Source organism: Diceros bicornis, chromosome 13, assembly GCF_020826845.1.
Source record: "Diceros bicornis minor isolate mBicDic1 chromosome 13, mDicBic1.mat.cur, whole genome shotgun sequence".
Taxonomy (NCBI): Eukaryota; Metazoa; Chordata; class Mammalia; order Perissodactyla; family Rhinocerotidae; genus Diceros; species Diceros bicornis.
Window position 1 is genome coordinate 49907988 of NC_080752.1, and position 17334 is coordinate 49925321.

At 41.5% G+C, this 17334-nt stretch overlaps 1 protein-coding gene across 1 annotated transcript in view; it reads right to left on the reverse strand.

The window, feature by feature from the left end:
* Positions 1-1489: 1489 nt before the first annotated feature.
* Positions 1490-17334, reverse strand: part of PSMB2 (proteasome 20S subunit beta 2) — a 31257-nt gene continuing 15412 nt past the window's right edge. The window contains exons 4-6 of the mRNA XM_058553658.1: positions 5242-5404; positions 3740-3789; positions 1490-1724 (exon numbers count right to left, since the gene is read on the reverse strand). Of these exons, the coding sequence (XP_058409641.1) occupies positions 1617-1724; positions 3740-3789; positions 5242-5404 (321 nt within the window). The 3' untranslated portion in view covers positions 1490-1616. The remainder of the gene's footprint in view (positions 1725-3739; positions 3790-5241; positions 5405-17334) is intronic.

The following is a 17334-nucleotide window of genomic DNA, read 5'->3' on the forward strand; positions in this document are numbered from 1 at the left end:
AAACCTATCTGTATGTGATATTAAGAGTAGCACAGATTTAGATAAAGTAGGGCTTATCTTATTTAAGACCAAATGGTGCTCGAAGTATGGTTCTCAGACCAGCAGCAGCAGCAGCAGCAATTGGAAATGTTAGAAATACAAAATCTCAGGCCATACCCCAAACATGCAGAAACTATAGGGGTAGGACCCAGCACGCTGTGTTTCAGTAAGTCCTCCAGGGGACCAGGATGCATGCTCAAGTCTGAGGACCACTGCTCCAAAGAAGCTTCAATCCAGTGATTCTCTATCATGACTGAAGAGAAGAATTACTTGAGAAGCTTTAAAAAAATATTCCTATGTTTAGGCCCCAAACCTACTTAGTTAGAATCTGGGAGTGAATGTAGCCTAATCATTTACACTAAAATAGAAAACTCCCCAGGTGATTTTTTTTTTTTTTTGTGAGGAAGATCAGCCCTGAGCTAACATCCATGCCAATCCTCCTCCTTTTGCTGAGGCAGACCAGCTCTGAGCTAACATCTATTGCCAATCCTCCTCCTTTTTTTTCCCCCCAAAGCCCCAGTAGATAGTTGTATGTCATGGTTGCACATCCTTCTAGTTGCTGTATGTGGGACGCGGCCTCAGCATGGCCGGAGAAGCGGTGCGTCGGTGCATGCCCGGGACCCGAACCCTGGCCGCCAGTAGCGGATCGCGCACACTTAACCACTAAGCCACGGGGCGGGCCCTCTCCAGGTGATTCTGATACAGATATCTGGTTAGGAACCACTGTTTTAGTGGCACCAATCAAAAAACGTCTCTTCATTTCCAAAAAGCCAGATTAGGAAGTAAAACAGATATCTGGTTAACTGCCTCTAGTACATCGATTCAATGGAGTATCATGCAACTGTCAACAATAAGGTAGCCATATAGGTACTGATATAAAACAATCTCTAATAGAGTGTTAAATGAAATAAGCAATATGTAGAATTTAAAAATATCTTTAAAAAGGGAGGAGTATGTGCATGTACACACCCATACACATGCCCGTTCTTTATACAGTAACATCGTGTCTCTTAAAGGATAGATAAGAAATTAGTAGCTGAAGTTTCCTCTAGGAGGGGAAGCAGGTGATCAAATTATAGGGACAGGAGAAACATTTTTTACTATGTGTTATTGTACTGTTCACATTTTTTACTAAGTGCATGGCATTGCCATTCAAATTAACTAATTGATTTAAAAAATTTTAAGTTTAGGGGCAAAAAGAACCACTGCTTTAGAGGGAATGAGACATTAGCAAGCAAGATATATGAAACAGCTAGATGGGAAGGAAGCTGGGTAGCGAAATAGAATGTGGGGCTGTCAGCTGCTAAAGGGCAATTACAGCATTAATGAAGGGAAAGGGGCGGGAGGAAAGACAGTCCTGTAAAAAAGTCCAATGCAGACAATCCTCCCTCCTAATGTGGGAGGTGTCCTTGAGGTGACATTAGGTAAACCAAGACTCAAACCAGAGAGCTCAATTTGTCCATATTCAGCTTTATTTTGAATTAACCATCTATCAAGAGTGCAGGTCAAAAGAGTAGAAAAACATAAAGGAGCCCATCAAAAAAAGTTTCCTGGCAAGGGGTAGGGAGGGCATAATGTTAGGAGCCCTGTTTAGGAAAAGAAATGTTGTCCAGCTCATGAATGCCATTTTTGTCAATGATTCGAACACTGAAGGCTGGCAGATTCAGGATGAAGCGCTTCTGGAGCTGCAGAGAGACATGAAGGAAATCAGTCAACAAATATTTACTGAGCATTAACTAGGGGCCAGGCTGTGTTCTAGGCACTGGGCATACCAGCAGATAAGAGCTTACATTCTATTGGGGGTAGTTGGTTCTAGGACACTGGGGAAAGCCCAAACTGCAGCTGGCAGCTGACTGCAATATAGTAAGCATGAACTGGGAGATGCAGCTGGGAGCTTGTCTCTGGTCAGTTAGCAGATGAAAGAATGAGACAATCCAATGCTCCAAGGCTCTATTCCCCACAGTCTGCTACCCATCAGCCTGGTAAACAGACTTCTCTTTCAAAATGTCTCAAGGTAATAAGCCAAACAAAGGAGTGACTGCCCTAGGAATAAGCTTTGGACCAAAGCAACGCGCTCTTAAGTCTCAATAGTTTGCTCCAGTCACCCACCCACATTATAAAAACCGTGTGTGAGTGTGTGTGTTTGTGTGTGTAGCCGGAGGGGCAGTGGGAAGGATGTCAGTAGAACTGCTCTTGGAACCACCTCTGCTTCTGTCTCCTCCAATCCAAGCTGACTAGTCATTAAAGTAATATCTCTGCACTCTCATAAGACTCTGCTTGAGAGGCTGTTGCAAAGGAGCTGTGATCTACATGCATGGAAGCAGACAGCCCCACTAACCTGGCTGGAGACCACCGAGGAACACAGCTGGAGGAAATCTTTGCTTCCGTGGCTACCGTTCCTGGACACCTCACTTAGTCTCCAGAGAGAACGCACAAAGCTCTCTACCTGCTCCCTTAGGAGCATATCTCAGAAATGTCCACCTCCCCAGGCTTAAGCCCTCCCTCCCTTGCTATTTCCCATCTCCTTTACAGCTGAGGACTGGGCAGCAACAACCTATTCCATTCCAGAATCCTCTCTGGCTGATGACTCCTATGTCCAGAAACAAGCTCCAAGATCAAGAAAAGGTGACAACAGGAAATATGGGTTTCTAAAATGATTGTCTTTAGGATCCCTGGGTAATAAAGTCTCAAAGCACTTGATATTCCAGTGGCTTCTTCCTGACAGCCCCTTGTAACACTTGGGGCTGCTGGACTAATACGGCCTCTCAGCTGAACGGTAAGAAAAGCACATGAGTTTATTCTCAGTTTCTGCTTTAGAAAGGGGACTTACAAACAAGAGGAAGAAGGGCGCACTGTGGACTGAAAATGACAGGCCTGTGTAAGAGGCAAACTGACATTACATCCAGTGCTCCCACCTGCTCTCATTCTCCTCCTCTCACTAGACCATGAATTCAAGTTCATCCTTACGCCACAAGAACAGTTAAAGAATGAAAACAGACCTGCTTTCTTTTCCTCCTCATTCTCCATTTATATCCCAAAGCCTTAGACTATTAGGAGTAGTGCTGAAATGGGTGAGTCGTGTTCCTGGTCTCCTAAACTAAAGGCTACTCTCTCCTTCTGCCCAAAGCTTCCCAGTTGCTTTCTATGGCCTCCTGAGTTCTCTTTCTCTCGAGGACTCATGCACTGTTAAGGGAACAGTCAGTATGGCAACTCTAGGTGGCACAAGAATAGAGCAGGTATAAAGGCTAGGGCAGTAGTTCTTAAGGTATGGCCCAGCTACCACCTGCAGCAAAATCACCTGGGACTGCTAGTTCAAATATTCTCAGGCTCTATACCAGTACAACTGAATCAGAATCTCAGGAGGGGAGGGGGCGGGCATGAATCTGCCTTTTTCTTTTTTTAACAAGTTCCCCAGATGACCCTTATACATGCTAAAATTTGAGAACCACTAGTCTGGATGAACCAAAAAGAAAAGTAATCAAATTGTTAAAATTGACATTGATGAGGAGGTGACCCAGGAGAGAAAAAATAAGCTTGTTACCCACCAAACTCTATCCCTGGTAGCAACTTCACATCTGGTTAATGGGTATTTATTACACCTTCTGGCAAGGATTAGAAAAAATCCAACCAAGGAACTGGAACAATATTGGCAAATAGAGAGATGAAACATTCCTTTCAGGATCCCACGGGAGCTACTCACCTCCTCCAGACATTTCCTAAGAAGCTCCACTGCCCTGTCACGTGAGATAGCTGAAAGAGAACACAGAGGCCAAGCACTCAAGGTGCTGCCATTAAGTCCAACTCTCCGCCGCAACTGCTGGTTAAGTTTGAAACTTCTTCTGGTCAGCGTGCCATACAAATGAAAAAGGCAAAAAAATGCCTAGCCTTCTAGCTTGCAACAAACGTATTCCATATGCAGGGTGCCCCAGACCCAATGCTCTGGCAGCCACAAGCCATTGAAAATTGATTTGCTATAGAGAAGGGTAAGCATGACGGAATTCCGCCTCCCATGGCCAGGGCCTGCCTCTTTTTTATAGCCCATCCCTCCCCAACCCCCGCTTTAGGCCAGGGCTTAAATCAGCTCCATCTGCCCTAGCCAGCTGCGAAATCAGGGACAGGGAGGACAGGGCCAGAGTTTTAGCCTCACTGCCCCAGCTGGGTCTCAGTTTAACAATGGAAAGAGAATTCATAGGATGGGGCTGAGACACTCATAAAACAGGAGTCAAAGGAATAGTGCCTGGGCATGACAAACTGAGATGACATATTATGCAGTTAGGCTTCAGGGGTGGTTGGTGGTCATTTTGGTGGGCAAATAAGCTGTATTACTGACAGACGCCAAATCAAGAAACAGTCACTAGGAGGCTAGGCTAATTCTTTTCAGGATGTGGCCTGGAGCTCTGGTGTGTCTGAGGCTGAACGAGAGGGCAGCACCAAAAAAGGAATGAGCAAGCCAGATTTTTACTATACTGACCAGGAAGAATGGAATGTAAGGAAAGAAGTGGTTATCCGTGCTGCATCTATAGCCTGTGAAAGCTAAGAATCTCAAATGCCTATTGCTCACAGTAGCTCAAGTTGAGGTTGGGACTGGGGTCAGAAGACAGAACTTCGCACAAAAGCATCCCTGTCTTAGAAGCTTTGCCAAGCTGACAGTTTATTGACAAGTAGAGGGCCAGCTTCTTCTTGCAGGAGGGGGCAGCCATTAGGTAATAAGAACCCAGGGAAGGGCACAGGCTTGTGGCCTTCAAAAGCTTTGACATCTAAACAAAGAAATCTTCAGTTGTCACGCTGGGGACCTGTCCATCCTCACAAGCTCAAAACAAACACACAAACCACTTGGTTTACTTGTTCATTCTCTAAAACTTAGATGCTAATAAGCATCTAGGCAGGGCAAAATGAGTAAAAAAAACTGAACTTCTGTAACTGAAGAATTATAGTTTTACTTACTACTCCAGCCCCCCTTTAAAACAAAACAAAACCCAGCTCTGGACGTATGCTCCTTTTGTCTGGCAAAAGAGGGACTTTTATCAGCTTTTCAATAACCCTACTGACCCACAGGAGCTTCCAGAGGATACCTACATGTGCTTCTTAGGATCCATCCTCTCTTCAAGCCCTGGCCACCCAACTCCAAGGGGTAGTGCACAAAACCAGGAAGCAGCTGAGGACAGGGCTCTACTACTCCCTACCTAGAGTGCTGGAACTTACTTGGTGTGTAGTATCGGTCCAGGATACTGAGAGTCAGGAAGGCACCATAGCCGTGGGCTGCAAAAGGGGCCTTGGCCAAGGCTGCCAGGTAGTCCATGTAGTAGAGCGCCGGACCCTCATGCTCATCATAGCCAGCCAGGAGGAGGTTGACATGATATGGGGTCTAGAAAAGAAAGACAGGGCAAAACGATGGTCAAAGCAGTAACACCAACATCTCTTCCCATGGCAAATGGGAGCATCCCCACTCTTGATGAATAAGAAAACAGCAGCAGCTAAGTAAATCAAGATGAAAGTAAAAATTTAGAGAAATCTAAAGAACCTAGAGGGTGGTTAGAGGTAAAGGGAGGTCGGCTTGTTTTCTCTGAACAGAAGAGCTTCTGGAACACTTTAAGGTATATGAAAAAGCTGCTTTCTTCTTCTTCTTCTTTTTTTTTTTGTGAGGAAGATCAGCCCTGAGCTAACATCCATGCAATCCTCCTCTTTTTGCTGAGGAAGACCGGCTCTGAGCTAATATCTATTGCCAATCCTCCTCCTTTTTTTTTAACCCAAAGCCCCAGTAGATAGTTCCTTCTAGTTGCTGTATGTGGGACGCGGCCTCAGCATGGCCGGAGAAGTGGTGCATCCGTGCGCGCCCGGGATCAGAACCCAGGCTGCCAGTAGCGGAGCGCACGCACTTAACCGCTAAGCCACGGGGCTGGCCCTGCTTTCTTCTTAAAGCCTATGGACAAGAACCTGTTACAATAGGCCAGCCTGGTGGCGTAGTGGTTAAGTTCAGTGCACTCTGCTTTAGTGGCCTGGGGTTCACGAGTTCAGATCCCAGGCGCAGAACTACACCATTCATCAGGCCATGCTGTGGCAGCAACCCACATGCAAAATGGAGGAAGACTGTCAGATATTAGCTCAGGGCCAGTCTTCCTCAAGCAAAAAGAGGAGGACTGGCAACAGATGTTAGCTCAAGGCCAACCTTCCTCACCAAGAAAAAAAAAAAGAACCTATTACAAAAGCATTTCAAAGGCAAAGCATGGGTGCTCTTGTGTCTTTCCTAATTACTGAAACCAACCAACATAATTCTGTGAGTGTCAGGCCACAGACTAAAGACAGCAGCAGTTCCAACCACATCATCCAAAATAAACAGGCTCAGGGGCCGGCCCTGTGGCGTAGCAGTTAAGTGTGCGTGCTTCGCTACTGGCGGCCCAGGTTCAGATCCCGGGCACGCACCGACGCACCACTTGGCAAGCCATGCTGTGGCGGCGTCCCATACAAAGTGGAGGAAGATGGGCACAGATGTTAGCTCAGGGCTGATCTTCCTCACAAAAAAAAAAACACCTCAACTTGAGGCTGACCCGGTGGCGCAAGTGGTTAAGTGCACACGCTCCGCTGCGGTGGCCCGGGGTTCGCTGGGTGGGACCTGGACAGGCACCGACGCACTGCTTGGCAAGCCATGCTGTGGTGGCATCCCATATAACATGGAGGAAGATGGGCACGGATGTTAGCTCAGGGCCAGTCGTCCTCAGCAAAAAAAGAGGAGGATTGGCAGATGTTAGCACAGGGCTGATCTCCTCAGAAAAAATAAATAAATAAGTAAATAAACAAACAGGCTCAGTCTGGGCACCTGGACCAAAATCTCAAGTGGTAAACTGTATGTCCCACTATTAAAGAAACAACTATTGGGGTGGGGAAAGATAGCAGGTCTCAAATATTTAAGTCAAATCACTGAACTTTTTTTTTTTTTTTTTAAAGATTTAATTTTATTTATTTATTTTCCCCCCAAAGCCCCAGTAGATAGTTGTATGTCATAGCTGCACATCCTTCTAGTTGCTGTATGTGGGACCCGGCCTCAGCATGGCCAGAGAAGCGGTGTGTCGGTGCACGCCCGGGATCCGAACCCCGGCCGCCAGCAGCGGAGCGCACGCACTTAACCGCTAAGCCACGGGGCCGACCCAACTGAACTTTTAATATAGACAGTAACACTGGAAGTCCATAAATAGAAACATAGTAATGCTAGATGAACTGTAGATTTAGGTGAAATGCTAACATTTTCTAAGATAACTAAGAAGTCATTCTTATCAATGAGACAAAAAGTAACTGTAACTTGGATTTATAGGTGTCCTTTCTTTGTATTACCTGCAAGTCTAAAAATGCAAGTTTCTACAAACAACCTTGACAAAGTCACCTTACTCTTCATGTCCAAATGGATGATTATTTTTTTCTACACCAGCTAGGCCATTTAACGTGTTCAATTCAGTCTGTGTATGTGCCAGGCATCAGTGGTGAGACTCCCATTTTACATGGCTTCCTTTTTCTCTGCAAAATGTGTTTTTCCTTTTGCATTTGCCTCAGTGGGTAGTGAGCAGGCCTTCCCCATGGTTATGTGCCCATCCCTAAACTTATGTATTCAATTAAAGGCACATTAAATGAAACTGAATACATATATGCACCCTATTATGCAGCATAAATAACAGCTAATGGTCCTAAAAGTGATATCATCCTTTGAACACTGATTAACATGAACACTTGGCAGCCTGAAGAAACTCATATCAGAGGAACAAATGAAAATATTACATACATACTTGGAATTCCAAGCTAGCTGTGCTAAGTAACATCTCCTGAAGATTACAGAGTAGCCCTAACCTGCAAACAAGTTTCTGCTTTGGGGATAAGATGGTCGAGAGTCTCAGAGGAGTAAGAATTGACAAGCAGTAGTCAATTCTTCTGAGAAAATAATTACCTGCCTATGACATTTCCCAGGGGGTAGCGTGCTATACTCTGCCAGGCCCTGGAATTCTCTGCTGCATTCTGTGACTATGTTCTTAGTAAGTCTGACCTTAAGCAACACATTTAACCCCTATGAGCTTCTGTTCCCTTGTGTATAAAACTGGGTTAATTAATCCTTCCCCTTTCTGTCTTCTAAGGAGTATGGTAAGAAAAAATAATATAGGTGAGGCATCCCAAATTCTGGAAGAAAAGATGCTACCTAAATTCCTAGTATATTAGCTACACCCTAGTCTCCTTTTGATAGCTTACCACTTTAAACAACAACAAAACTGTTTAAATTAAAGATAAAAAATATATAACTAATGGCATGTTTTTTGTGTGTGTGAGGAAGACCAGCCCTGACCTAACATCCGATGCCAATCCTCCTCTTTTTGCTGGGGAAGACTGGCCCGGGGCTAACATCCGTGCCCATCTTCCTCTACTTTATATGGGATGTCGCCACAGCATGGCTTGACAAGTGGTGCGTCGCTGCACGCCCGGGATCCGAACCTATGAACCCTGGGGCTGCCAAAGTGGAGCACGCACACTTAATCACTACACCACCAGGTCGGCCCCTAATAGCATTTTTTAAAGTGTGAAAACAGTACTGTAAAATCAGGCAGACAGAATATCTTGGTGTTCTTACAGTTAAAAATTAGAATAGCAAAAAGGAGAGAGAGACAGAGACACAGAGAGAAACACAGCAAGGGGATTCTAACTTGTTTCCCTCCCCAAGAGATTTAATAATATAGTCTATTACCTATCACAAAATAAGTTCTTCCTTTTGCTAAGAGGGTAACTCTACTCTTCTTCATTCACTGCCAAAACACTCACTGTATGGTTAACCAAAACACTTTTATCAAATTGCAATGGTATATTAAGGATCCATCCAGATACCCAAAGAGGCCTTACCAGCAGAACCCAGATATGTTCTGTCTCCAATGAGGATCTTGCCCATACTATGAGATTAAACTGTGTTTAAAACAATTAATGTGATTTTAAAAGCCACCACCAAAAGATGTTACATGAAACTATGCTAATAGAACTCCAAAAGCAAACTGTATTTCTTACTTGGTCTATATAATATCATTTATTTATGCTTAGGCATCTGACACACCCACTCATCAAAGCTGGTATCAGAAGCTACAACACGTGGTAAATAGGAAGATAACTCAAATTATTGTGTGACTCTGAATTACCAACTTTTGCAAGTGTGAGATGCTTAAGCATAAATAAATGGTGTTATCTAGACTAATTAAATCAATACATCTGTGTAACAACTTGCAGTTTCTTAAATTCTTCTGACAATGCTTCATCAAAGATGTCTGGTTTACACTAGTTTTTTAAAAATTTCAAATAAAGTCTTACGTACTGTCATTTTCTCACTCCTCTAAGACTTATGGCATTCAAAATGACAAAGCCATAGTTATGAATTTCTTGACTGTTACATTCCCTCATATTCTTGATTCATTAGTGTTTTCCTGGAATGAGACAAATTCCAAGCCATTCAATTTTGTGCTATTCTTACAGCATACACAAGTGTGACTGTTCGTGGTGTGTTTAGGGAAATACTTAGTAAGACACAATCCACCTATTCAAATATTTATACCAATTATAAGCTCCATGAAGGCAGGACTATATGTGGCTTGTTCAATGATGTACAAGCATGTAGTATATGCTCAATAAATATTTGTTGAATGAATGAGTAATAATTATACCAGAAAGCATTACATATGTTTTAATATATATACAGCTAACTCCTTATATCACGAGAAGAAAGACTAAGAAAACCACTAAACAAATGTTAGAAAGTGATAGTCCTACTTCTGAAAACTGGTTCAAGTTTAAATCGATTGCCAGCATCTCTTTGAATGCATATATATTATTTCTTTTTGCTGGATTCCTGGGTCCTTCTCTTTCTACTTCCTTTTAGACATGGATTGCTAAGTAAAGGAAACTTTAGGATACAGGTCAGGCATTTAGAATTGAACGAAGGAGAGAATAACAGCATAAAGAAATATCTGAGGAAAAAACAGCTGGGCTATACTGCAGAGTTAGACTTGAGTGTGAAATCTGGCTCTATTACCAGATGTGTGGCTTTAGAAAAGTTGGTCACAACTTCTCTGAATTTTAATGTTCTCATTGAAAACATGGGATAATACCTACTACAAAAGGGCTGCAGTGAAGATTCAAAGAGATAAGGCATATAAATGATAAGCATAGTGCCTAAAACATAGTAAAGGCTGGATAAATGCTAAAATTATCACTAGAAAAACAATCATCTACGAATTTCATAGTGTCCATGAAACAAACATGGCAAGTACTCAGGAGAAGCCCATCTACTCCTGGCACTAAAATACAAGATAAATTCCTCATCTATGTCTTTATAAAAGGATACAGAGGGATGTTTATAAAAAGTGCCCAGTATACTGCCTGACACACAGTAGAAATACAGTAAATGATAGTTTCCTCCTCTCTCCTTCCTGGACTCTCTTCAGAGTCCCTAAAGGTGATGGAGTTCATCGTCAAAAACATTCACAAGCATTGACACTTACAGCATATCTGCTTCACAGTCAATGCCCCCTAACCTATCTTGAGACTGACATAGGCATGGAGACAGAGAGATTTTCTGGAAACCTGAAAAAACAAAAACAAATCCTACATCCAGATTTGGAGAGTAAATTACCATTTATTAAGTAGCTTCACGCTGTTTCCGCCCTTACAGATATGTCCCTCCTGAAGGTTAAGCCTCACTTTCGAGCTACTTTTTCATCAGTTCCCTTCCTTCCCATGATCAGTATTACATGTGAGAATATGCCAATGATTGGGGAAATGGGAACACTAATCAATCATGACAGAGTAGCCAGAAATCCTCTATCTTTTACAAGTAATCCTTAGTCTGTGCATGACATAATCTAGTTTGTGCTTGTCTCCACTATTCCAATTGTTTAACTAGCAAGTCTAGGTAATAAAGTTATGAGGTCCCCAAGGCGAAGAACTGTATCTTACATGTCTAGGCATCTTCCACAGCAAAGGCTAGGACTGACTATATGTATAATTTTGAATTAACCTAAACATACAAATGACCAGTAAAGGAATCCAAACATTTAGCTGAGACACTCTCTGCCCAATGGCCCTGAGAATCACCATCAATGGTTTGCAGTGCAAATACCAACATGCTTAGGTTTAAAGTTGTACCCAAATGATATATATATAACATTTTTTTAATGAACAATCCTGGGAACTCAAAATGTATTTTAGCTTCTAAAATAAAGTACCATCAAAATTTTGCCTCTTTTTACAAGTGGGAGAAAAAAAAAAAAAACTAGACAAATGTAGTATCTTTTTCTCCCTTAAAAAATACATGATATAAGCTTGTTTTTAAGGTAGAGAGCTTTAAGTCATTTTGAGATTTCCTCATCTATATAACAGGGATAAAACAGTATCCATCATTACAGGGTTATGGCAAGGTTTAAATAAATAAACATAAAGTGCTCAATGCAATGCTTGTCACATAGTAATAACAGATTAGTTATTATCATCATCATTACCATCACCACCATCATTTTTAGGATCTGACTACATTATTTACAAATCTAACTAGATAAGAAGATCAAGAAGATGTACCACAGAGAGCCAATAAAATTATCCACCTGTTTTTGGTTGCTAAAAGGGATAAAATTTAAGCCAGGGGAATGAGCCAATAAGCACATCTCTTACTTACTTTTCCCTGGGATTGAAATGGACATCGTAAGTACCTCCGGGCCCTGCAGAATTGAGCTCGGTTCCCTTGTACATTTGGGAGTAAGGGGTGTACATGGCACACACATGCAAACTTTCCTTAAGTTAGATGGAGTGTTTCCCTCCCTCCAACTTTTGTGCATACAAGTCCTTGAATATTCCCTTTCTCATGAAAAAGAAACACTGTAGTGATTAAGAGTGTGAAATTCCATAAATTTTACAGCTAAAGAGAACAGTTGTGATAAATACACTGAAACAACAAAATCAGCGACGAGAGTCTGGGCGGTGACAAGCAGCGGTGTGACATCTGGCGGAAGCCAAAGTCACAGCAAGGGGGAGAGATGTGGGCGTGAGGAAGCATCCTGCCGAGCGGGGACACAGAAAAAGAGAGGAATTGACAGTCTTCCTTTGGAGCCAGGCCAGCCTTTGCCACCTCTAATTGAAAAGGACAATGTCGCTATGAGTGAGGTGCCATGGAGAACAGTGCAGGTTCTTTTGCGACGTGCAGCACCTTGGAATATTAAGCAGTATGTGAAGCATACTTCCATTCCTGGAGGGTCAGTAATTTGGAAGGAGATGCAGAACCACCAACGGGACAAAGGAGTTGGTCTAGTGATGACAAGGTTTTAATAAATGAACTTCTAAACACACTAAACAGAGAATGAGTTTTGAAGAGAACAGTGCTTGCTATTTCTTTTAGTCCAGCCAGTTGTCAAAGCGGCCTAAAATTCCATCTTTGGCACTGACTATCTCACAAGAATGCTGTTTATAGAGTTAGAAGGGATCTAAAAGCTCAACTAGTTTATATAACATCCCTTCTACAAACGTGGGAACTCAAGTTCAAAGAGGGGACAGTGACTTGCCCTAAACCACCCAGCTAATTGGCATTAGAGTCAGGACCAGGCTTCCTGATGCCAAGTCTTGTGTGCTTTTCTAGGAAACCGTGCTGCCTCCACAAAATGGAAATTAGTGTGAAAATATGATTCACTATGTAAATGCCAGTTTCACACTCAAATATTTCAGAATGTATTATTTTGCATACCACATCTATTGTCCTCTATTTCATATATCACATCTTATATGACGAATAATATTTCAAGTTTTAAAAGGGCAGATTTAATTTATTTATTAATTTTTAATTAACAAATCAATTATTATCTTCTTACACTGGTGCTCTGAACTCGGAATCAGGAGCTTGTTTCCAATAACCAACAGAATTTACTAGCTATCTGCTTTGGGTGGGTTTGGTGGTATAACTTTAAAATTTCAATGTCAATTTTGCCGTTTTAATTAAAGAAGGACTTTGTACCTATATCGGAATTGCAACGTTCACTATTTCAAACACCTAAAAAAAAATCTCAAAGATTTCAGCAATGTCCAACTGTCCTCATGACCTAACTACCTTTTCTAGCTCTATAAGATTATGATTTTAGGATAGGGATGAGGCTGGGGAAGAACTCTCTATCCCTAATGCCTAAGCAATACAGAATTATTTGTACCTTGACTTTAATCCTCTTTGACATAGTCCTTTTTAAGGAAACTCATCACTCTTTTTCTAATAACAATGGTGACTATGCCTTAAGTATAAATGTACACAGTTTGTAAAAGGCTTCAACCAAATCCTCTGAGAGTTCTCTGAGACTACAACACAGGATAATCATGAAATGGGCTGATATTCTAACCAACTTCACCTGTGCATTTGGAATGTGAATATATCATAAATTCGAAAAATGTTATTTGGCATTTACTATGTGAGAAGCATTGTGCGAGGTGATGAAGATGGAAGCCTGGATCTGGAAGGAGCTCACAAGGTAGACAAGGTTAGGAAGGATTCCAGATAGAGGAAAAGGTAAAGAAACGTAGGATCATGAAATGTTTGGGTATTGGTGAATATGGACATGTATACGGAGTGAGTTATGTGATTTCAGCAGGAAGCAGAGAGGACTTGGGATGATAGGAACTTGGACGATACTATCATTGGCTTCCTAGACCAACGAATACGAACTTCACCAAGTAAAGCATGGAGGAGCCAGTGAAAATCACTCCCGTTCTCCTGCTGATTCAAGCCTTTTTCATGTCTTAGATAATTGCAGAAGCAGGAGGGGTGGAGGGGGAGATATGGAATGTGAGATGCATTTAGAAGGTAGAACTGATAGGAATTTATAACCACTAGAATAGAAGATGAGTTAAGAGGACTCTCAATAAGGGGAAAGGTGGTAGAGTAAATGTAAAAAACTCAGTTTAGACCCAGTGCTTAAGTTGTGCTGTCCAAAGGCAGCTGGAAAGAGAAAACAGTGTGCAGCCAAAATTATGAGACTGAATGAAGAGCACGCCAGTTAGGAGGTTATATTTACACAAACACACATTCCTATGCTCACATGTGGAAGACAGTGGAGAAAACAATTACAATAGGACACTATGACAGAGGCATTCCTAGGTTGCCATGAGAGCACAAAGAAGCTGAGGGTAACGTAAGTGAGTGGGAAGCACAGAGAAAGTTCTCCTGAAAAATGCTGAACTGAGTCTTAACCAACAATTAAGAGTTAGTCATTTGGAGACGTGGAAGTACATTCAGGGGAGAATGACAAGCAAAGTGGTGAAGTAGGCAACAGCAGAGACAGAAGAGAGGACACACAGCAGGCTAGGGGAAGTGCAAGTGATTCAGCGTGAAGTAGAGAATGTGAGTAAGAAAGGAGTGAGAGGCAGGTCTGGGGAGAGAGCAGGGGAAGAAGAGAAAGAAGAGAGAGGCTAATCTCTAAGACTGTGAACTTCTAAGTTTAAGAGAGCAGTTCTGGGGAGCTAAGAAGAAACTGGACTTTTTCTCCTTCATGATCACAAGCTGGAACCAGTCCTGTTATATATTGTTGCTACTCAGAGGAAAAAAAGAGAGAGAGATGAAGTTGGAAGTTGAAAACAGTTTCCTCTTAATCCTGTGACTGAAAACAGTATCAGTTTAAACAGATCAGAATCAGAGCTTCAAAACAGGGAAGTTAAATTAAACTGACTGCCTGACTTTCCTCACTCTCTCGTTTCAGATATATTTATCTTTTGTAGCACAAAAAAACAAACCAGCCCATGTTTATAAATTCTCACACTAACTTGAGAAATAAGGAAACAAGAATGCCTCAAAACAAAGCAAACCTTTGATTTTCAAAAGCCCAAGACAAAACAAAAGAAACATTAACTCTAGGTCATTCTCTAAAAGTGTATTTGGTATAACTGATGCTGGCAGGTGCAAAATCATAATTGTCTTCATTTTCCTTTAATAATGATTAGCTCAGGTACAAATGTTTTTGCTTAACACACTGGCAAAAATTCTTATAATGGTTGAGTTCTTGAACTTAAGCTCAGGAATGTTACTGCATTTACAACCAACATTTTAAACTTTAAAACAAAACATCTTTAAAATTATCTGAAAAAACTATGATTTTTTTTCTTTTTTTGGTGAGGAAGATCAGCCCTGAGTTAATATCCATTGCCAATCTTCCTCTTTTTGCTGAGGAAGACTAGCCCTGAGCTAACATCTGTGCCCATTTTCCTCCACTTTGTATACGGGACGCCGCCACAGCGTGGCCTGACGAGCAGTGCGCGGGTCCACGCCTGGAATCCAAACCCACAAACCCCAGGTGACCTAAGCAGGGCACGCAAACTTAACCACTAGGCTACCGGGCCAGGCCTTGAGAAAACTATGCTTTTAAACACTATAAGATAGGCATTTATTTTTGTGAAAAAAAGCAATGAAGACTGGAGATCAAATGTGGCTTTATAACTTTACATTTGTGTTACCTGAGATAGTCATTGGGCCCTGGAGCCTCAAGTGCCCCCTTTGAATGTGGGGGATAGTACTGCTTGCCTGACAGTTGTGAGGAATGACAAGTGCTCATTTGTGTTAAAGTTCCTGGAAGAAGGCCTAGAAAGTAGTAGATGCCCAATAAATGTCAACTGAATCTGAATTTTAGAAGCAAAAGAATTAAATATTGTGTATATTTCAATTTTTATAAAAATTAGATTTTAAAGTTCCCCTTCAATAATTCCCAAATTTCTGTTCATTTTACTTCTCTAAAGCCACCACTAACCCCAAGTTTGAATGGTTCTCCTATTACAGTTGTAATCTTATCATAATTAGAAGTTTAGAAATTTAATGAGTTGAAATGCGACATGGCACAGATGCCTTATTATACCAACTAGTTAACACGGTATTTGTTTCCTACATTAATTTTACTTGCTAATCAAAAATACTGCTTTCTCCCAAATAACATCAAACTAAAATTGCTGATTGTGCAATGGTGAAACCAACACCACCATGTCTGCAACAAGGCCAATTGAATTCTTTTTTTCATGAGCTGGCAGTTCCCAGGGAAAATTTAAGACTCCATATACCTTTAAGTCAGTTCTCAAAAAATACAAGTGCAGAAGCCATGCTTTGTACACCACAAAGCCTACATTAAGTTGCACATGTTAAGCATGACCATGAATATCTATGAATGTTGAACATCAGACCTGATTCATCTCCCTGAGTTAAAAAATAGAGTTTGCTGGAAAAGACTATGTAGGACTATATACAATATGTTTTTGGATGTGCACAGCAACTAGATATAGAATATTAAGAAAATCCTGGGGAAAAGACTATTTAGCCCTTCTATTAGAATACAGCACTCTCCATTAGCAGCCTAGGTCCAACACAAGTTATTCCTACCGGTTTAATAGACATGAAAGCTTCTCATTGGTCTCCCTGCTTCCTTCTTCTTTCTCCAAATGCTCCACCAAAGAGCAGCCAATGGTCTAATCAAATCTCATCTGATCGTGCTTATCTCCTCTTAGCCAACAAGATTCTGGAGAGTCCCGCTGCTTTTAGCGTAAAGCTTTTTCATCAAAGTCTTCATAACATGGACTACACCTTTCTAGTTTCAATCTCTTACCATTCCCCTAAAACTCTCAGCCATATTTAACAAACTACTTTAGATTGTGGATTTTATATATTATATGTAGAAAAATCCATATAAAGACATTTACCTATATTTGTTTTTCAATCAGTAGAGCCCTAATTTGCATACAGTACCTCACTAGTTAAAACAGATAAAAAATTAGGAGTAGGAGGCTCAGAGAACTATTTGTCCCTGCCCTGAACATCACTAGGAAACCACTGTGCCTAACCTAATATACTCTCTTGCACACCTCCTTTGCCTTAACGATAACTGGTCCTTCAAGGCACAGGTTACGCTCTGTTCCCAGAGCACTCATCTATCTGGCTATTGTAGTACTTGTCACTCTGCAGTACAATTGACTGTTTACTTCTCTATTTCTCCATCTGAAGGCACAGACTGCGCTTTCCACCTGTTTCCTCAGCCCCAAGGACAATGCAGGCTGTAGATTTGCTGAATGAATGACTACCAGCACCTACGAAACTTCTCAGCTCCAGGAGGCATCAGAAACAGAAATGTGGAATTCTGGTGGGTTATTTCAGTTTATAAAGATTCAGAGATTATTATTTCTTCTCCTTTCTCTTTTACTTTCCAAGCTAGTTAATCCTATTTGCTCTATTGTCTACACTCAAAAGTAATGGTAAACCTGAACTTATTTTTCTCATTTTTAACTTTT